Raw genomic sequence first — 22,862 nt, 5'->3', positions numbered from 1 at the left:
GATCCGGCATTGCCATGAATTGAGGTGTAGGTTCCAGACATGGCTTGGGTCTCGAGTTGCCGGGGCTGTGGCGTAGGCTGGCACGTGCAGCCCCATTCGACCCCTAGCCTGGGAACTTCCATATGCCGCAGGTGCGGCCCTAAAAAAAAAAAAGAAATTGGTAGAGTAATGAAAGCGCCTAAAGAGAACAGAGTAACTACCAGTCTCTTCTTATTGATGGCGTTTTGTGTTACGTATGCTGTACTCTCTGTTGTGTTGAAGAGACACATGTACCTATTGATTTTATTTATTTTTGGTCTTTTTAGGGCCACACCCACGGCCTGTGGAGGTTCCCAGGCTAGGGGTCGAATTGGAGCTGCACCTGCTGGCCTACAGCACAGCCACAGCCACCCAGGAGTCGAGCCAAGTCTGTGACGTACACCACAGCTCATGGCAACACCGGATTCTGAACCCACTAAGCGAGGCCAGATATCAAACCTGCATCCTCGTGGATACTAATCAGATTCATTTCCGCTGAGCCACTACGGGAACTACTACCTATTGATTTTAACTGTTAATATTTGACTACTCAAAGACGGCCTAGATAAAGAAACAGATGTGACCAAGCAAAGAGAACAAAATATCAATTGAACTTTAGATCCGGGTCAGGAAACTACAGCCTGGGGGCCAAATCCAGCCCACTGCCTATTTTTTTTTAATGACCCATGAGCTAAAAGGGCTTTTAATGTTTTTAAATGTAATATGTAAACAAGTCTCCTAGGCTTTTGGGTCAGAATAGTTGCTCCATTGTGTTTTTTTTTTTTTTTTTTTTGCTTTTAAGGGGCACATCTGTGGCATATGGAGGTTCCCAGGCTAAGGGTCAAATGAGAGCTACAGCTGCCAGCCTACCTCACAGCCACAGCGACACCAGACCCGAGCTGCATCTGCGACCTATACCACAGCTCATGACAACGCTGGATCCTTAACCCACGGAGCAAGGCCAGGGATCGAACCTGCAACCTCATGGCTCCTAGTCGGATTTGTTGCCAATGCGCCACGACAGGAACTCCCATCGTGCCTCTTGACTAACAAAGCCTACAACACTGACTCTCTGCCCTTGATCGGAAAAATGCGCCAACCTCTACTGCAGGTGAGGGGATGTGGGTGTTTACTGTCCAATTCCTTCAAGTTTTCTCTACATTTGAAAATATTCTTGATACAATATTGGAGAATGAAGATTCTCGACATTTGAGTCCGTGACGGCCTCTGCCCTCGCACTGACTCCGGCCCTCTCGTCCTGAGAAGCACTCCTGATTACAGGCAGAGCTGACCGGCGCTCCACCTTGAGACCTGCTGGGTTTTGTAAATGCCAAACGAGGGCTTTCTTCCTAAAGGTGCAGGGGAGTTTCCGTAACTCGCTTAGGCTTCAACTGGGGGGCAATTTCAGGGATCAGCTTGATGCACCGGAGTCCTCTTCCCCCAAAACAGGGTTCTTACAGAGAAGCAGCACCCATGGGTGAATGATGCTTTACCTTCAACCCCTCCCACCACGGCCTGAAATGGAGTCAATGTTCACCGCGGAGCTAGCAATTTACAAGCCTGTAGTGATTCATCAGCACGAAGCGAGCCAGCCAATGACATCCGTGGTCAGCGTGTGTTGTCCCATCGTGTGACACCTAAGGGGACGATCTCAGCTCTGGCCAAGGTCAGGACAATTTACACGGCTTCAAGGCGCCTCCTCGTGGGCACTGCTCTGCCAAGAAATGGGTTTCTCCAGGAGCTTCCTTCTTGACCCCTGCAGTGGAATCACCCGGGGAATTCGAAACCAGTGAGGGCAGGCTCTCCCCACACCTCACGATGGAGGTAACTGGTCTGAGGCGGACAGCCTCCCCAGGGGATTCTAAACGCAGTCCCGGGGGGAGGCGCTGCTCCAGTCCCGAGAAGGCAGCGCGGGCATTTCCAGCTTCTCAATGTTTCAGAGGCAGTCCTGAAACACTCACTCTTCAGCACCATGTCACCTATGATGACTTGGAAAGGGTCATGAAATCAACTAACCCCGGAAATTTTACAAGCATGCGAATGGACCGTTTTCATCTCAGGAATTACTGATGGAGATGTTTTTCTTTCTTCTTCTTTTTTTTTTTTTTTTGGCTTTTTAGGGCCGCACCCATGGCATATGGAGCTTCCCAGGCTAGGGGTCGAATCGGAGCAGTAGCTGCTGGCCTACACCACAGCCACGCCAGATCCTTCACCCACTGAGCGAGGCCGGGGATTGAACCCGCAACGTCATGGCTCCGAAATGAATTCGTTTCCGCTGCGCCCCGACAGGAACTCCGAGATATTTCTTAATTGAAGGAGAACCACCGAGAGCGAGTAAGCATAGAGGCATCCTTTTCCAAAACACTCAGCTCCTATGCTATTCCGTGAACTAGCTTTTAGCCAAAGGCAGACAAAGTAGCAGTGGTCAAACTGGTCTTTCGACTAGCGGTCGGTCGTGGGCCCATCTGAACCTGTGCTCTGGGGATCTCAGATCCCTTTATTTAACGGATGTTTTATCAGGCCTGCCACAATCCTGCCCTTTTGTGTCGCCTAGAATAAAATTATCTCTAATTTTTTGTCAGTTAGTTAATGCGGATTTGGACCCAGGGGTACGGTTTAAGAGCGTAATGCCATTTGGAAAATTACAAGCATCTAAATTACCTGAGCCTTTGCCAGCCATGACATGTGGTGAATGGAACAATGTAATAGGTATTTCGTAATTCGCTCAAATGACTTTATAAAATTGTCATGATCAAATTAGAGACTCAAGAAAGCAAATTCATTCCCAGCAGATGCCAAAAATCCAATCACTTGCTTTAATTTGAATTAAGAGAGACTGATCAAGCAGGGCTTTAAGGAGATGCATCGCAGCACGTCTGTGACTCAGTGGTGGTAACTTTAAAGCCTCTCTGGCAAAGAAAGATCTGCGAGAGAATTCACGTCGTGGAGGACTGAAACAGCAACTCAAAGTACGTTCTAGAAGGATGTGATTTCTTCCAAAGACATCACACTATAGTCAGTCATGATTCTACGAATGAGGCAGAGAGCAGTAGACAGAGGGTCATCCTTGCCCGGTTCGCTCTAGATCCTGAAGCCCAAGAACGGGTGAGCACTTCTCAGTATGCTTTCCAGAGCTCATCCGGGAACATCTATTACGCAGGGGGGAAAAAAAGGTCCCTAAATTGGCATTTAAAAAATGTTTCCAAAAGGGAGTTCTCGTTGTGGCTCAGTGGTTTAATAAATCCGACTAGGAACCATGAGGTTGCGGGTTCGATCCCTGGCCTCGCTCAGTGGCTTAAGGATCCAGCATTGCCGTGAGCTGTGCTGTAGGTCACAGACGCAGCTTGGATCTGGTGTTGCTGTGGCTGTGGTGTAGGCCAGCAGCTGCAGCTCCAATTCGATCCCTAGCCTAGGAACCTCCATATGCCTCAGCTGCAGCCCTAGAAAAAGACAAAAAGACAAAAAAAAAAAAAAAATGTTTCCGAAGGAATTTTCAACCCGAGTAATCAAAATGTTTCGGAGGAAAACGCTGTAATTTTTAAACTGGACGGAAGTACACTGCATTCAAAGTTTGTTCCGACACTGCACCCACGCCACGGAGCAGCTCACAGCCCATCACCTCAAACGACCAGAAGTGACTTTCTAAAGAGCTTCTGAGAATCTTTGCTGGAATGAAGAACAGGCCTGTATCTCAAACTGGGTGCCACTGGTTTGCATGGTTTTAGCTAGGTCTTGCCTGGAAGAAAGTTCTTTTCATCCAGAAACTACTTTATTTGCATTTGCTTTTTACTCTTTCCTCCAAGAACCGGGAAAGGTATTGCACCCTTAGGTTAGGAATTTCAAGCTCTACTATAATAACAGTGAAAAATTTGCTACTGCCGAGTCATAATAACCAAAACCTAATTATAAAACCTCCATTGGGTTCCTTATATTTGAAACGATTACTGTGAACTCTTTTATAAATAGAGAAATGAATCTGTTACGTATTATACACGGCTGAGAGCATACTGATAAAACAAGCACCCACGTCCCCAAGATCAAGTTCAACACAGAAGAGCAGGTACCTCGGAAAGCCCTGTGTCTGCTTCCTCGATAGAATCTCCCTCCTCCCTGCCTCCAATCATTTCCTTGCCTTTCTTTATAGCTTTCGCATTTACGTGTATCGCTGAACAGATGCTTGTTTCATTTTGGTTGTTTTAGGGACTCTATATAAACAGAATCACACTTTATATATTCTTCCGCAACTTTCTTTTTTCACTTGATACCGCTTTTTTTTTTTTTTTTAAGTGGCTTTTTTTTTTTTTTTTTTAAGTGGATTGAATCCCAGCTGCAGCAACGCTGGATCCCTTACCCCACTGTGCCAGGCCAGGGGTCAAAGCTGCACCTCCACAGTGACCAGAGCGACTACAGTCAGGTTCTTAACCCACTGCGCCACAGCAGGAACTCCCTTGATACCGCTTTCTTGAGTTTCAGCCACAGCGTGTTCCCTGCGCTTTGTCACAGAGGAAGCAATGCTCAGCTCGCCATTTTACTCGTTTTGAGGGGAACTGGCACGAATAAAGATGCCCGCCTTGGACAAAAACCAGGAGCAGCCAGCCCCTCACAGACAGTGCACCCTCCCTGTCTGGCTGAGTCAGGCATCTTTAGTTCCTGGCAGGGGAAGATGGGCTTGCTTCCCACACGTTTTATTGTTGCTCTAAATTTCCCACCGGCCATCTCATTTTTTTCCTGTTTTTTTTTTTGTTTATTTGTTTTCTGTTTTTATTTCTGGCCATGCCCATAGAATGTTGAAGTCTCCAGACCAGGGATCAAACCCACACCACAGCAGCAATTCAAAACACTGCAGTGACAATCCTTAACTTGCTGTGCCACCAGGGAGCTCCCATCTCCTTTTTTTTTTTCTATCTGTTTAGGGCCACACCCTCGGCATATGGAGGTTCCCAGGCTAGGGGTCGAATTGGAGCTACAGCTGCTGGTCTACACCACAGCCACAGCAATGCTGGATCTGAGCCGTGTCTGTGACCTACACCACAGCTCAGGGCAATGCCAGATGCTTAACCCACTGAGCAACCAGGGATTGAACTCACATCCTTATGGATACTAGTTGGGTTCATTAACTGCTGAGCCACAGTGGGAACTCCCATCTCCTTACTTTGCAAGGTGGCTTGAGCCCAAAAGTGCCTACTGTTGGGCACTGGAATCAGAAATAGAGATGCCAACAAGAATCTGTTCTTTTGGGTTTCAGTTTGCTGTTGTTGTTGTTTTGGCTGCAACTGCAACATGCAGAAGTTCTGGTGCCAGGGATAGAACTCTCACCACAACAGTGACCTGAGCCACAGAAGTGACAACACCAGAGCCTTAAGCCAGTAGGCCACCAGGGAACTCCCAGGAATCTGTTTTCACTGTCCGGGGTGCCTTGGGTCTTCGATATCCAATTAAGATGCAGTCAGGTCTGCCTCTGCCGTCACACTTGTTTTGAGGACACAAGCTTGTTCCAACGTGATTCATGCCGTCAGGGGAGAACTTGAGCATAACGCCAATTTCGCGTCTGTTTCTGCATCATTTCATCCGGGAGAAGCACACGGCAGAAACGGAAGCGGTGGCTGGAGCCAGGCGGGGATACACGCAACACACACAGGCACATACCCCAGAAGCCCCCCAGCTCCCGAGGGCTCGAGAGTGTGGTTGATCCCTTTCTTCACCACCGAACAGGCGTAAACCTCTGCTCCTGACTTTAAGAGGGTCCCATCTTTTTCACGTGTCACCAGTGACTTTTCTGAGTGCCGTGCCCCCAACCCCACTTTCCCCCCAGGCACTGTGGTTCTCATCAGGCACTTCTGTGTCGCCCTGGGATTGTTAGGAACACGGACGGTGCGTGAGGGCAGAGCTGGCCACGCTGAGGGACAAGGATGGTACCGCAACTTGGTTTTGAGGCTCCTGCAGCAACACGTTAATATAAATCATCCAAAATTCATAGTAAGCCTTTTTTTTTTTTGGTCATCTTTTCCTGGAATAAACACAATGCTAAGCTTTCCTTTCAACAATCCTTTCATTCCCCGGCCCTTTCCATGAACTGCCGGGCCCGGCGGCAGCGCTGGCGGCGCGGCCAGAGAGTGTGATCAGTGCCGTGACGGCGCACGTCTTTGAACTCAGCACCTCCGCTGTCTATGGGCATCGCTGCGGCACCAACGTGAAGGAGCCGGGAAGCGCACTGATGAGGGCAAGCCCCTAAGAACCTTGCAAACCACGTCTGGCTAGAAGTTTCCATGTCTGGGCTTTTCGGGCTTTGGCTCAAAGACAGTAATTCTAACCCAGCAGACCCTCCTTGGTTGAAGTTTGGGCTCAGGTGTTGCTTGGGATCGATGAGGTCACTTCCCTTGGTTACAAGAAAGTGCTGAAAAATACCTGTAAGGACGCTAAACTCACAGGGGTGCGCTCACGGTGCATGCACTGAACATGGAATTTGTTTTTTAAGGTTTGCTCTTACTCTGTCACCAGAAGAACAAAGCGTGGCAGGGAGTTTACTCATCAGGAAACTCTGTGAGCAACAAACCTCCGTTGTCCTTTTTGTTGCTGTGTTTTGTTTTTTTTTTTTTTTTTGGCTCTTTAGGGCCGCACCCGTGGCATATGGAGGTTCCCAGGCTAGGGGTCGAATTGGAGCTGTAGCCACCGGCCTACGCCAGAGCCACAGCAACGCGGGATCCGAGCCACGTCTGCGACCTACACCACAGCTCATGGCAATGCCAGATCCTTAACCCACTGAGCAAGGGCAGGGATCAAGCCTGCAACCTCATGATTGATAGTCAGATTTGTTCCCGCTGAGCCACGACGGGAACTCCCCACTGTTGTCCTTTACACACTCCGTCACAGACGCTCTTACAAGTTACTCGAGTGCCGTAGTTGTGTGTGTGTTGATGAACTCCGACTCCACAGGTTTTAAGAGTTCTGCCTGGTTTGCAAAGACAAGAATTGAAGCCTCTGAGGAGTTCTCCGGTGGCACAGCACGTTAAGGATCTGGCGTTGTCACTGCTGTCATGTGGGTTCCATCCCTGGCCCTGGAATTTCCACATGCCGCAGGCATGGCCGAAAAAACTGAAAAAGAACTTAAGCATCGAAGAAGCAACAGAGCATAAACGCTGGAGCCAGACGGCTGCGTTCGCCTCCCAGCTTACATGCTTAGTGACCTCGGGCAAGTTACGCAACTTCCCATCAAATGAAGCATAAGAGCACGAGTACCTACCTCACAGGCTCCTCGCGAGGACCAGATGAATGAATAGCTGTCCAGGGCCTGGAACTGTGCTTGGCATCCAAGGGCAACGTAAGCATGTGCTACTCTCATGAGCCCTAGAGAAGTGGGGCGCCACTCACCTCTGGTATACCAGAACCGCAGGCGTAAGGCGCGAACACTCGTACCAGGGAGACGGCCAGAAACGCGAACAGCAGCGCCCACAGGATGTACATTAGGTAATTCAGAATGTAAGCACTGGCTCCCTGAACAGGACAGCAAACAAGAAAGAAGAGTGAGCCGTCACAGGCCAGGGCGACCCCTGTGCACACCCCTCCCCAGAAGCTGTGACCGGACTGGGCAACTGCTCCGGAGCCTGGTCCTGCATCAACAAAAGGGCAGCAGTGGTTTTCTCAGTGGTTGCTATGGCTCCGGTTGGTACACGGACGCGGCACCAGGGCCTGCGCGCTCGCCCTTCCACCAGCGGAGACCTCAGCAGTCGTGGACACTGCAAATGGGGCTTGGATTTAATCACTGCTTGAGCACGAGTTCACGAAAGGTGTGAGGGCGACTTTCTGCCCTGGAGCAGCCACAGCGTTTGTTTGGTCTTGTCTGTGGCGGGATCGGCCTCTGGTTTCTGGAGGCCACGCCCGTGCGGCAAGGGGCCCACACTGCTGCGATCCAAGTGCAGGAACTGCGTTTCAGAATGCTTCTACCCAAACGTGGTCCCTGGACCTGCAGCCTCAGCATCCCCTGGGCGAGGGCTGGACATGCAGAGTCTCAGGCCCCGCCCCAGACCTGGGGAAGTCAACAGACACTCCCGGGTGGGGCCCGGCCAAATGTTTCAACAAGCCCTCCAGGGACTCGGCTGCAGTTCCCATTCCCAAGGCAGCACCTCTGAGCATCTCCTTCAGGATGATTCCCTGAACCAGCCAAAATATCTGATGGGGTGGGGGGAGCAGGGGGTGCTTTCTGAACCCGACACGCAGTCTGCGGTCTTCAAGGCCGGGGACGGGACTTGGCCCGCCAGGTGCAGACCCTGATTCTCCACAATTCGGCTTCTTGCCACCATCGGGACCCCGCAGGAGAGCGGGGAAGGAAAGCGAGCACACCTACGAGCCAGGCCGTGGACATGGGCGGCCCCGTGTGCGCCTATAAAACGCAAAGACACGCTCCAGTCGGCTATTCTGGCCTCGCCACCGCAGACACGCACCTCCTCTGCGGGGACGAGTCACACCGAGGAAGACAGTTCACTCTGTTAAAACATGCACTCGCCCTGAGACCCGAAATAACGTCTCCCTCTTGCTAACGGTAATTCTTTGAATCAAAGGACAAATCAGAAAGGGGGGGAAAGATGAATGGCGGGGCTTCCTGCTCAAGCAGGTGCGCAAAGAAACCACGGCGCCCCGACGCATCGGCCTGCCCGCCTCCAGCGACCCGAGGGGAGAATTTAGTTTTGGAAGGAATGGAGGGGCGTGAGGTATCACGGCCCCCCGTCGACTTGAGATTTCCAGGAATTACTGTTGGACTCCACCGAGAAAGAGGTTTCACAGACGCGCAAAGTCTTACGCGCTGCAGTAAGTCAATCGGGCCAAAGGGGGCAGGGTGGGGTGGGGAGGGGACAGGAGTAAACGGGTGACACCTGTCTTCCAAGAACAGTTCTAGCTTGAAGGGTCCCCAGAGGACTGCTGCTATGAATGGAGGCAACCCCCTCCCCTGGGTTTCTTTTCTTTTTGGGTTTTTTTTTTTTTGTCTTTTTGTCATTTTAGGGCCACACCCACGCCATACAGAGGTTCCCAGGCGAGGGGTCCAATCAGAGCTGCAGTTACACCATAGCTCACAGCAACGCCGGATCCTTAACCCACTGAGCGAGGCCAGGGATCGAACCCGCAACCTCATGGTTCCTAGTTGGATTCGTTTCCGCTGCGCCACAACGGGAACTCCATCCCCCGGGTTTCTGATCTGTCAATGACCCACAGCCACTGGGGCAACCACTGGATTCAGTTAGAAATTAACCCTTCCCCTGAACTGAGATTTGTATGCGGATCCGAGGCTCGGAGCACCCGATCTGGGCTTCACCGCTACATGGCCTGGGCCTGGGATCTTGGCATCACGGAAGGCCCCCAAACACCCTGGGTGCTGTGTTCCTGGGATGCACTGGAAGATGCTAACTTAATCCACATGAGACGGCACTCCACGCCAGCCTGGAGGGCTGCAATCCAAGCAAGGTCACAAGCAGAGTGGAGAGGAGGTGTGGGAAAGTGGAACCCATGAACACGGCTGGTGGAATGTAAAACTGTCTTTGGAAGGCAGTCTGGCGGCTCCTCAAAAGGCTAAATATAGGGCAGCCATGTGACCCAGCAATTAAGTAGCTACCCAAAAGAAACGAAGCCAGAGGACTCCCCAAAACCTCAGCACTACTGCTCAACGCAAAATCCTGCATAATGGCACAAAAGTGGAAGCAACCCACGTTCATCAGCCGATGAGTGAAGAAATAAAACGTGCTCTCTCCCTACCGTGGAACATTACTTGGCCATGAAAAGGAATGAAGTACCAACTTGGGCTACAACAGGAATGAATTTGGAAAACACAAGCCTAAGTGAATGAAGCCAGACACAAGACCACATGTTGTATGATTCCTTTTACATGAAATGTCCAGAACAGGCAAATATTTTAGAGATAAGAAAGCCGACCAGTGGTTGCCTCGGGCTGGCAAATTGAAGGGGAAGGGGGAGTGGCTGCTATTTGGAGTGATAAAGGGGTTCTGAAATTAGAACACGGTGATGGTGACACAACTCTGAATATTCTAGAAGCCACTGCGTTATACACTTTAATGTGTACAGCATCTGGAAGGTGAATTACATCTCACTAAAGCGGTTGTTTAAAAAATAGTATCTTTTCTCCTTGACCAGAGGGTATAAAAATCAACCCTACTTATTCAGCATGATCAACAAACCACTCTCAGTAGGAAAAATAAAGCCAGACACAAGGCTTTAAAAAAAAAAAAATGCAGGAGTTCCCGTCATGGCACAGCAGAAACGAATCCGACTAGGAACCATGAGGTTGCGGGTTCGATCGCTGGCCTCGCTCAGTGGGTTAAGGATCTGGCATTGCTGTGAGCTGTGGTGTAGGTCGCAGACGTGGCTCGGGTCTGGCATTGCTGTGGCTATGGTGTAGGGCAGCAGCTGTAGCTCCGATTAGACCCCTAGCCTGGGAACCTCCATATGTCACAGGTGCGGCCCTAAAAAGACAAAAGACAAAAAAAAATACAGGAAGTTCCCTTGTGGTGCAGTGGGTTAAGGATCTGGCATTGCCCCAACTGCAGCGTACGTTCAATCCCTGGCCTGGAAACTTCCACGTGCTGCGGGTGTGGTGGAAAAAAATGTTTTTGATAAAAAATAAAAGAAATTTTAAAAAGAAACAGGCCCTAAGAACAAAAATACAAACATCATGCACTCGAAACAGTGGGGAAGGATTTTCAAGGTGACATGTGGACACCAGAGCTGGGAAAAGCCAGGCGGCACGTGCGACTAGCATTTGTCAGGGACGACAGTCCGAAGAGAAGGAAAGCAGACAGCGAGAGGGCGGACGTTCCCCGATGCCGGCGGGGCCCCGCCACGAGCTGCCCCCCACGCACCTCCGACTGATTCACCAGCAGCTCCGACCACTTCTGCCACAGGGGACACTTGTCCCTGTCCTCAAAGGTGGTCTCGTTGGAAGTCCAGCAGCACTGCTCGTGGCTGTACCAGAAGGCAGAGAGGCAGACGCCCTCCTTCAGGTCGGTCATCCAATCGACGGCGAGATCGATGACCCCGGCCAAGGTGCCTGCAAGAAGCAGTGAGAGCCACTCAGAGGAAGAGCCCGGGGCGCAGCGCTGAGGATGCGCCGCAGGGGCCAATGCAGCACAAGGGCCGGGGAGGCCAGGCGGAGACGCCACGCCTCGGGCCACCGCGCACCCAGGAAACCTCTTTCATCCGTCCCCAAGTCACCTGAGCAAGCGACAAGGCACCTGCCGCAGCAAAGGCAGCGCCCAGTCCAGGGGAACACAAAGGCCAGTGACCTGCAGCCCTCGGGGGGCTTCAATCAGGCGGGAGGGAGAGACCACAGGTCTGAGGGCATCACAAGTCCCGGGGGCCGAGTGGCTTCCAGATTCCAGCCCTTCCGAAGTTTAGGCTTTTGAGGGTGTTATTTGGCAGCACCCACAGCATCTGGAAATTCCCAGGCCAGGGACTGACCCTGCAAAACCACAGCAGCGACCCAGCCTCTGCAGTGACAAGGCGGGATCCTTAACCCACTGCGCCACATCGGGAACGTCTCTGGATTTTTTCAATTATTGATAAAGGAAGAGTATTTAGCAGCAGCAAGGAATCCTATCTGTAATACCACAGGCTACAGCCTGGATGATCCCTCAAAACATTACTTTGAACAAAAGCCAGTCGTGAAGGATCACATATTGTATGGCTGCATTTGCCTGAACTGTCAGAACAGGCAAATCTACAGAGAGAGAAAGTAGGTAAGTGGTAGCCAAAGGCTGGCGGGAGGCTGGGGGCACCGGGGCTGACAGCTCAAGGGCGGGGAGGTTCTTTGGGGGCTGATGAAAATGTTCTCAGATTGATCTGGGTGACGGCTGCACAACTCCGTGAATACACTAAAAACCACTGAACTGTGCCCTCGACCTGGGCGAACTGTACGGTATGTGAGTTACAGCTCAATCAAGCCGTTACGTACATACGTCCACACAGACATACGGTGGGCGCGGGGGATTAAGGCTCAGAGAGGGAGAGATGCACTTCTGGAAAAGATGGTCCGAGAAAAAGCCTCAAGCCTAAGGTGACATTTGAACAAAAACTTAAAGAGGGGGAGAGAGGGGTCCTGAAAACATCCAGGGACGAGAACCAACGTTCACCCCAAATTGCATCGCTAGTCATTCACTCACTTATAATCACATCACCTCACCCCAACCTGCTGGGCTGACTGCCTCTGAAAGGCGGGACGTCTGAGCTGCGGTCCGTGGAGCAACAGCGACACCCAGTGGTGGCTCCCAGTTAATGCCCGGCAGAGGCGCCACAGCTTGGGCTTCTCTTCCTTGGGAGTCAGAATACAACGTCTGGGCTGCCACAAAGGAGGTGACAGGCCAGGCCGTTGCACCCCTGAGTCTCTCTACAGTCTCTGAGTTCCCCACAGCTGGGGAACAGGAAGGTGAACGGGGCACAGTTTTCCGGCTTTCCCTTCCAGGTCTATCCAGATGAAAAAAACAGTCTGGCCACCTTCACTGTCAGAGCATCATCCCCAGGGAATTCTTTAACTGAAGCCTGGGCCGCAGTATTTTTGTCGTTAATTCCCCCGGTGATTCTTCCTGAAAGAACCGAGGGAAATCAGGCTAATAAGGAAGCCCGCTGGCCAGTATCTGACTTGTTCAGGGCAGTCCAGCCGGGCTCTCGGATCAGTCCATACACCTGAGCTGAGCTGTGTACACCAGCGAGACGCCAGGACACAACTCTGATCCCTTCCTTTCCCGTATTCATCGCTCCTCCCGAGGAGCCGAGAGTAATACAGGGCACGGTTTTATAAGCCTATTCTAAGTAAAGACATCAAAATTCACAGCAAACCCCTGCCTACCTTTAAAGGTCTTCACAGAAGCAGCCAAACAAATGGGTACCACATGTACCGGAAGTGCCGCTGGGAGGGGAAGGACAAGAAGCGGGGAGGGCGGGATGGGGGGGGGGATGAGCAGGCCGCTACTGTGACCCCGAGGAGAAGGATCCCCTTCAGCATTCTTCTCGGCCCTTGAGGACACGGGGGCAGATGAGGCCCTTCCCCGACAAGTAAACCCCACCTACCACTGTAGATCGAAGGTGCGAGAGCTCGGCCAGGACCGGACAATTTCTCTGGGCCCCGGAAGTGCTCTGTCTGAGGGCAGGTACTACATCCGACCCGTATCACCGCCATTCTCGCGCCAGTCCCATAACCGGAAGCAACATGTTATTACAGGCAGGGGGTCTTACTAAGGGACTCTCTTTAGCATGATCGAATTTTCTATTCTTAGCCATTAACCTCCCCAGCCTCCCCTAAGGAAGTTCAGTTTCAGGAAACAATTTCCGTGGAAGGCGGGTGAGGTTGACATTAAAAGGGGAGGCTTCCCCTCCGGACACTCCTTTGTTCACTCTGGAAACATCTCCTGCTCACAAATGTGGTGTTGGGATTGGCAAAATGAAGGAAGCAGCGTCCCTGAGGGTCGGCACAGCAGCATCTGGGCTGGAGGTCCCTCCCGAGGGGTGGCCTACCGGGGACCCCACGGTGACTCCCGTTACGGGGAGCATCTCTCGCTGTTCACAGTTCATGCCAGGGCCTGGCAGTGTTAGGAACGGCCACGATGACATGATGCTTCATTCCCGGAGATGGAAACTTCCCCGTGCTTTCTGGCCTCCTCCACAGCCAAGAAGAACTACAGGATGTGAGATGTGCGCCTTTGCTAGAATCCAGCACAGCGAGAGCTCTGCAGGTGCAGCAAGGGCCGGCCAGCTCTCTCATCAGGGCTCTCCGAGCGCTGATGACAGGCTTTCTGTTAAGTGCAGGGGCGGGTATTCTGCGCTCAGATACTTCAAGTAACAACCCCCTTTGCCTGAAGTAAGAGAGCAACACTCCACCGACAGGCTGTGGGCGCCGAGGGCCGGCGCGTGTGCCAGCGCCACCGTGGGCCTGCCCCGCACGTACCCGCCAGCAGGCCGATGAGCAGCATCACCACCCATCCCGACCAGGCGTCCAGCAGGCTCTTGATGAACTCCCATATGGACTCCTTGCTCTTGCTGGTTATCTGGAAACCAAGGACACAGCAGGTGAGAGCAATCCTTTCCAGTTCGCGCTTCCTTCCCTGAAACTGCTGCCTCGGCCAACAGGGTGAGTGAGAAGACGAAGGTGATGAGGCAACAGGATTCCCGCTTCCATGAGCCATTCCGACCCGAGAGCGCAACGACCCAATGGGCTTTCTAGTTCACAGAGCGCTAAAGACGCCGGAAGAGCCTCCGAAGAATGAGAAGCCAAAACAATGCATTCCATTAAAACACCTCAGCAAGTGTGATTTGACCTTTGATTCCTCCACAGCCTTTCGGAAAGGGGGACACGGATTTGGTGTCACCATTTTTTTTATTATTATTTTTTGCTTTTGAGGGTCACACCCGCAGCACATGGAAGTTCCCAGGCTAGGGGTCCAATCGGAGCCACAGCAACACCAGATCCGAGGCCCATCGTGACCTACACCACAGCTCACAGCAACGCCAGATCCTTAACCCACTGAGCGAGGCCAGGGATCGAACCCGCAACCTCATGGCTCCCAGGCGGATTCATTTCCGCTGCACCACGACAGGAACTCCGGTGTCACTATTTTGAATACGAACCACTATTTTAGCTTATACCGTAAGGTCTGTTCACAAAAAAACCCTCTTCAACAAAGACTTCATTTCCCTCTTTTGTTTTTCAGGTAAAATGTTACCAGCAATAACTTTTTATTTAATCGAAATATAGTTGATTTACAATGTTGTGTTAGTTTCTGGGGTACAGCAAAGTGATTCAGACATATACATATTTACACAGATACATTCACATGTACACCCATATCCTTTTTCAGATTCTTTTCCATTATAGTTTATTACAAGACATTGAATACAGCTCCCTGTGCTATACAGGAGGTCCTTGTTTTTTATTTTATATACAGTAGTTTTTATCTGCTAATCCCAACCTCCTCTAATTTATGCCTCCCCCTTCCTTTCCCCTTTGGTAACCGTATGTTTTCTATATCTGTGCGTCTGTTTTGAAAATAAGTTCATTTGGGTCCCTTTTTAGATTCCATAAGGATATAAGTGGCCCCAAATATTGTCTTTGTCTGACTTACTTCACTTAGTATAATAATCTCTAGATCCATCCATGTTGCTGCAAATGGCATTATTTCATCCTTTTTTATGGCTGAGTAATATTCCCTTGCATATGTGGTGTATATATACACATGTATACGTGTATACACGCACACACACCCTCCACATCTTTATCCATTCATCTGTTGATGGGCAGTTAGGTGGGTTCCATGTCTTGGCTATTTAAGTAACGCTGCTATAAACACTGTGGTATCTTTTCCAATTGGAGTTTTCTCCATATATGTGTCAAGGCATGGGATCGCAGGGTCATGTTTAGCTCTATTTTTAGTTCTTTGAAGGAACCACCATAATGTTGCCCTTAGTGGCTGCACCAACTTACATCCCCACCAACAGTGCAGGAGGGTTCCCCTTTTCTCCACACTCTCGCCAGCATTTATTATCTGGAGACTTTTCAATGATGGCCATTCTGACGGGTGTCGGGGGAGGGGGCGCCTCATTGCAGTCTGGACGGACGGCAAGAACTCTGAATGCGCCAGCATGGACCACATTTTCTGGGCAGATGGCTACATCTAAACACACTGTAAGACCACCTCGGAGTTTCCTTCTCAAAATCTACAGTCTGACTTTCTTTGAATTTTCCTCCTAAGACTGGACCAGAATTTCAGGAAAACCTTCAGACATAGACTGAAGCAGCTCAAGACCAATTCTGCCTCTTTCACGAAAATAACTTTCTGAATTTGATAATCAAGTATATTCAAAAAATCATGAGATGTTCTCTTTTTCCATTTCCCCCCCTGCCAGTGTGTCATCAAAGGCATGTTTTTCCTTTGTACCATAGTTGCTAAAATGAAAATAATCTTCAGGGGAAAAAACAGGAAAAAAATTTTTTCCAATAGTTTGATTCCCTACATTAAACTAAATTTAAAGAGGAAAAAAAAATAAAATGAAAATAAACACACTGTAAAAGCATCCCTTTGCCTCCCTGTGTTAAAAGAAACCTCCATGCCTCTGAAATCACCGTTCCCCTCAGGACCCTTTGGAGCAAAGGTTGGCAAGCATTTTCTGTAAAAAGACAGAAAGTAAGTATTTCCAGCTCAGCAGGGCAGATGGTCCCCAGGACAACTCCTGGACTCTGACGTCGCAGCACAAAAGGGGCCGTGAAGAGCCCACGCATGCGCAGGCGTGGCTGTGTGCCAAGGAAATAGTCCTTAGACGAACATGTGCCATGCTTAACGTGCCCGAGGGCCACAGTTCCACGACCCCTGCTCGGACCCAAGGCTGCCCTGTCTCCCCCGCTCCTCCAGGCTGGAGTCAAGCGGCTGCATCAGCTTCTCGACCCCACCTCGCTCCCTACACATCCCTCTGCCTCCGGCCCGGCCAACTCGCGTGCAACAATGTGACAGTCACACTCTCGACGTCACTCACTGTGCGGCGCCCTCTCTGAAGCTGCTCTCCCAGCGTCGCGACAGCCGGCAGCCTCATCCTCGCCGCTCTCTCCCCCGCCGCTAGGGACACTGCTGCTGGCCCCCCTCCACCGCTCCCTGCTTCTTCGTGTCCGTCACTGGCCCCAGGCCCCTCCCACTGCACCCAGTGAATCCTGGCACTGCCCCAGGGCCGCCCGCTCTTCCCTCCCCCACTACAGACCCAGGCCACCGGGCCACGTCTAAAGCCTCAGCATCCACTCGCCCGCCAAGGGCTCCACGTTCTCCACTGTGACCCTGGCCCTGCCCTTGAACTGCACAGGGGTCTCCCCTCTAGCCGACCACACGCCGGACAAACAGCTCCAACTCACAGCGGCTGAACCCAAATTCAGTGACCCCGCTCTCTCCAAAATCCGCCGCTCCCCTTTTCTGCCCCGTTGTCATCCAAGGCCTCACTCACTTCTGGCCACAGCCAGGGTGTCATGAGGACCCCAGTTCTCCCCTCTGTCCTGGCAGTGGCTTCTGGGAAGAACCTTGACCCCGAGCCTCTCTCCGTTGGCACCTCACTGCCCTCTGTCACATCTTCTGCCTCCTCCTGAGCTGACTTCCAAGTCCCCTGTCTCAGCCTGGGCAGTGCATCCTTATCGAATTCTGTGGCTCCTCTGCATGGTCTATGCGGTCACTCTCTACGTGGCACCATCATCCACGTGCCCAGATGCATCTCTAACCATCCCCTCCCCATGAATCTGCCACCGCACCTTGAACTGCCTCCATGTGTCTCAGTCTTTCATGCCTCTGTGACCTAAAAGGGAGCTGCTCCTGGAGTTCCCGTCGTGGCGCAGTGGTTCACGAATCTGACTAGGAACCATGAGGTTGCAGGTTCAGTCCCTGGCCTTGTTCAGTGGGTTAAGGATCTGGCATTGCTATGAGCTGTGGTGTAGGTCACAGACCTGGCTCGGATCCTGCCTTGCTGTGGCTGTGGCGTAGGCCGGCGGCTACAACTCGGATTAGATCCCTAGCCTGGGAACCTCCATATGCAGTGGGAGCGGCCCTAGAAAAGGCAAAAAGACAATGAATAAATAAATGAATGAATGAATGAATGAATGGGAGCGCCTCCTGATTAGAATCCTTTCCCCTCCGTCTAGCGAACTCCAAGTCATCCTTCAAGACCCAGCTGAAATGTCACCCTCTCTAAAAACCCTCTCCCTAACCATCCCCCCTAAATGATTCGCCAGCACATGATATGTAACTTTATTATAGCCCATTAAATATATAGTGAAGAGTTCCAGCTGTGGTGCAACAGGATCAGCAGCATCTCTGCAGCGCCTGGACGCAGGTTCGATCCCCAGCCTGGCACAGTGGGTTAAGGACCTGGTGCTGCCACAGCTGCAGCAAAGGCCTCCACTGCGGCTCGGATCTCATCCCTGACCCGGGAATTCCATATGCTGTGGGGCAGCCGAAAGGAAAAACAAGTATACACACGCACCTAGAGAGAGAGAGACTGACTGCCAACTAGATGCCAGGCACTGTAGTGTGTGCCTCATTTAATCCTCAGGTAAAATGAAGTCCATCCTTACAGATGAGAAGACAGGTCCAGAAATGGCACCCTGAGAGTCACCCAGACTGCTGGCGTCAAGGGCAGGATGTACCCCATTTGTCTGGTCCCAGCGTCCCCTCCTTGTCTTCCACCCCACCCCCCTGTACGACAGAGCCTCCCGCCCCACGCACCCGGGGTCATACCTGCCTCTCCGCAGCCGCGCCCCGCGCACCAGCCTTCTCTTCTTTGAAGCCCAGCCCAGCACGTGACCTGGGAACCCCAGCACGTGCTCAGCAACTGGCCAATGAAAGCACGGCCCAGCCCTCTGAAGGGACGGCCCCTCAACGCATCATTACCAACAGCACCGACCTTTCTGTGGCGGTCAGTGTCCCTGGACTTTTCCCGCAGCCAGTCGATGGTGTGGAAGTCCTCATAGGTCCCCACGTCAGGGAATGGCTCGTCGAGGAAATCCATCAGGTTTCCAGAACCGCTCATCACTCCCGCATGGACCATGCTACTTACACCTGGGAGAGGAAACCTGTGGTTAGAAACGTGAGCAGGACAGCGGCACAGAACAATCCACGGGAGCTACTGCCTCGTGCAAGAAAGACTGGTTTCAGCGTGGGCGTCTCTGCTGTAATGAAAGATGCCGTCTGTCTGAGCGCCGGCTGCTGAAACAAAAACACCACAGACCGGGGTGGCTTATCAACAACACACACCCAGAGTTCCCATTGTGGTGCGCAGAAATGAATCCGCCTAGGAACCATGAGGGTGCAGGTTCCATCCCTGGCCTCAGTGGGTTAAGGATCTGGCGTTGCCCCCAGCTGTGGTGTAGGCTGCAGACGTGGCTCGGATCCCGCGTTGCTGTGGCTCTGGTGTAGGCTGGCTGCAGCAGCTCGGATTGGACCCCTAGCCTGGGAACCTCCATATGCCATGGGTGCAGTCGTAAAAAGACAAAAAAGACAAAACAAAACAAAAAAACCCGCACACCTGCTTCTCACAGTTCTGGAGACTAGGAAGTCCAAAATCAAGGCACTAACAGATTCAGTGTCTGGTGAGAGCCCACTTCCTGGTGCAAAGACGGCCACCCCTGCCTGGTGGAGCTCTGGGCACTCTAACGAGGGCACTAATTCCACTCATGAGGGCGCCACCCTCACGACCTGATCACCTCCAAAGACTCCACCCAACCCCTAATAATACCATCACACTGGGGATTAGGCTTCGACAGAGGAATTTGCGGCTGGGTGGGGGGTACATTCAATTCCTATTATTTGCAGTAGTGAAGGGCTATAAAGTCACCATGGACTCCTAATTGGTGAGCAGGGAAGCCCTGTGCCCAAGAGAAATACAGGGTGAGGTTCCTTCAAGGCTCTGGTCACATTTTCATCAAGCGATCACTACATGACCTTGTTTTTTGTGTTTCCACTTAAAGACACCTTACTGAGGAGCTTCCTTATGGTGCAGTGGGTTAAGGATCCAGCACTGCAACTCCAGTGGCTTGGGTCGCTGCTGTGGTGTGGGTTTGATCCCTGTCCCAGGAACTTCCATGTGCCAGAGGCACAGCCAAAAAAAATAGTCACTATACTGAATATATATTGTGGTTTTTTGTTTTGGGGTTTTGTTTGTTTTTGGCTTTTCAGGGCCACACCCAAGGCATACGGAGGTTCCCAGGCTGGGGTCCAATCAGAACTGTAGCCACTGGCCTACACCACAGCCACAGCCACAGCCACATGGGATCCAAGCCGAGTCTGCGACCTACACCACAGCTCACGGCAAGGCCGGATCCTTAACCCACTGAGCAAGGCCAGGGATCAAACTCACAACCTCACTGTTCCTTGTCAGATTCATTTCCGCTGTGCCACAACGGGAACTCCACTGAATATATATACTGTTGATTCATCCACACCGCACTCACAGCCAAAAGCACTGTTACACTGTCACTCATGCTGCAGGAAGCTTGTCTAACACCTTTACTTTCTCTGTCAGGCACAGTGCAGCCTTCTTGTGCTTAGAAATGCTACAGGCACTCCTGCCCTGCATTTCAGAACCAGTGGAACCAGTGAAATTACCAATAAAAAAAAAAAGCAACTCACCTTAGGACAAAAGATACATATAGATGAAAGTGAAAGCGGGAAAATATTCATGCAATAGACATACAGAAAAGCAGAGTTGCAACGCTCATATCAGACAAAATAACTTAAAACAAAAGAAAGACAAAGAAGACACTATTAATGATTAAGGATCCATCCAAGGAGAGGATGTTACTATCATCAACATATATGCCCCAAACATAGGAGCACCCAGATACATACAACAAATATTAACAGACATAAAGGGAGATATTGATGAGAATACAATCATAGTAGGAGACCTTAATACCCCCCTCACATCAATGGACAGATCTTCTAGACAGAAAACCAATAAAGCAACAGAGATCCTAAAGGAAACAATAGAAAAGTTAGACTTAATTGATATCTTCAGGACACTACATCCAAAAAATCAGAATACACATTCTTCTCAAATGCTCATGGAACATTCTCAAGAATCGACCACATATTGGGACATAAAGCGAATCTCAATAAATTTAGGAGCATAGAAATTATCTCAAGTATCTTCTCTGACCACAATGCCATGAAATTAGAAATCAACCATGGGAAAAGGAAAGAGAAAAAACCTACTCCATGGAGACTAAACAACATGCTACTAAAAAACCAATGGGTCAATGAGGAAATCAAGAAGGAAATTAAAAACTACCTCGAAACAAATGATAATGAAGACACAACCTCTCAAAATCTATGGGATGCTGCGAAAGCAGTGCTCAGAGGGAAATTTATAGCAATCCAGGCCTTTCTCAAAAAAGAAGAAAGATCCCAAATGGACAACTTAACCCTCCACCTAAATGAATTAGAAAAAGAAGAACAAAGAAGTCCTAAAGTCAGCAGAAGGAAGGAAATTGTAAAGATCAAAGAAGAAATCAATAAAATAGAGACTCAAAAAACAATAGAGAAAATTAATAAAACCAAGAGCTGGTTCTTTGAAAAGGTGAACAAAATTGATAAACCCCTGGCCAGACTCACTAAAAAGAGGAGAGAAAGAACCCAAATCACCAAAATTATAAATGAAAAAGGAGAAATCACAACGGATACAGCAGAAATACAAAAAACCATAAGAGAATACTATGAACAACTATATGGCAATAAGTTTGACAATCTGGAAGAAATGGACAATTTTCTAGAATCTTACAGCCTGCCAAAACTGAATCAAGCAGAAACAGACCAACTGAACAGACCAATCACTAGAAATGAAATTGAAGAGGTCATAAAATCACTCCCTACAAATAAAAGCCCAGGACCAGATGGCTTCACAGGTGAATTCTATCAAACATATAAAGAGGAATTGGTGCCCATCCTCCTTAAACTCTTTCAAAAGGTTGAAGAAGAAGGAATACTCCCAAAGACATTCTATGAGGCCACCATCACCCTCATTCCAAAACCAGGCAGAGATACCACCAAAAAAGAAAACTATCGCCCAATATCATTGATGAATATAGATGCAAAAATTCTCAACAAAATCTTAGCCAACCGAATCCAACAACATATCAAAAAAATTATACACCATGACCAGGTTGGGTTCATCCCAGGTTCACAAGGATGGTTCAACATACGCAAATCAATCAACATCATACACCACATTAACAAAAAAAAAGTCAAAATCATATGATCATCTCAATAGATGCAGAAAAAGCATTTGACAAAGTTCAACATCCATTCATGATCAAGACCCTCGCCAAAGTGGGTATAGAGGAAACATTCCTGAATATAATCAAAGCCATTTATGATAAACCCACAGCAAATATAATCCTCAATGGGGAAAAACTGAAAGCCTTCTCACTCAAATCTGGAACAAGACAGGGATGCCCACTCTCACCACTGCTCTTCAACATAGTTTTGGAAGTCTTAGCCACAGCAATTAGACAAACAAAAGAAATCAAAGGCATCCATATAGGAAGAGAAGAGATCAAACTGTCACTGTATGCAGATGACATGATTCTATACCTAGAAAACCCTAAGGACTCAACCCCAAAACTCCTTGAACTGATTAATAAATTCAGCAAAGTGGCAGGATATAAGATTAACATTCAGAAGTCAGTTGCATTTCTGTATACCAGCAATGAAACACTAGAAAAGGAATACAAAAATACGATACCTTTTAAAATTGTACCTCACAAAATCAAATACCTCGGAATACACCTAACCAAAGAGGTAAAGGACCTATATGCCGAGAACTATAAAACCTTAATCAAAGAAATCAAAGAAGATGTAAAAAAATGGAAAGATATTCCATGTTCCTGGATTGGAAAAATCAATATTGTGAAAATGGCCATCCTACCCAAAGCAATCTACAAATTCAATGCAATCCCTATCAAATTACCCATGACATTTTTCACAGAACTAGAACAAACAATCCAAACATTTATATGGAACCACAAAAGACCCAGAATCGCCAAAGCAATCCTGAGAAACAAAAACCAAGCAGGAGGCATCACTCTCCCAGACTTCAAGAAATACTACAAAGCCACAGTCATCAAAACAGTGTGGTACTGGTATCAAAACAGACAGACAGACCAATGGAACAGAATAGAGAATCTGGAAATTAACCCTGACACCTATGGTCAATTAATCTTTGACAAGGGAGGCAAGAACATAAAATGGGAAAAGGAAAGTCTATTCAGCAAGCATTGCTGGGAAACCTGGACAGCTGCATGCAAAGCAATGAAACTAGAACACACCCTC

At 49.8% G+C, this 22,862-nt stretch overlaps 1 protein-coding gene across 1 annotated transcript in view; it reads right to left on the bottom strand.

Moving 5' to 3' along the window:
- The window catches only part of CLCN4 (chloride voltage-gated channel 4), an 80,109-nt gene that overhangs the window by 24,039 nt on the left and 33,208 nt on the right, over window positions 1–22,862 (bottom strand). The window contains 4 exon segments of the mRNA XM_001925227.6: window positions 7,387–7,509; window positions 10,881–11,068; window positions 13,958–14,057; window positions 18,439–18,593. Coding sequence (XP_001925262.4) covers window positions 7,387–7,509; window positions 10,881–11,068; window positions 13,958–14,057; window positions 18,439–18,582 — 555 coding nt within the window. The 5' untranslated portion in view covers window positions 18,583–18,593.

This window comes from Sus scrofa, chromosome X (assembly GCF_000003025.6).
Source record: "Sus scrofa isolate TJ Tabasco breed Duroc chromosome X, Sscrofa11.1, whole genome shotgun sequence".
NCBI classification, from domain to species: domain Eukaryota; kingdom Metazoa; phylum Chordata; class Mammalia; order Artiodactyla; family Suidae; genus Sus; species Sus scrofa.
The sequence above is the reverse complement of the archived record's forward strand: the minus strand, read 5'-3'. Positions and strand labels throughout refer to the sequence as shown.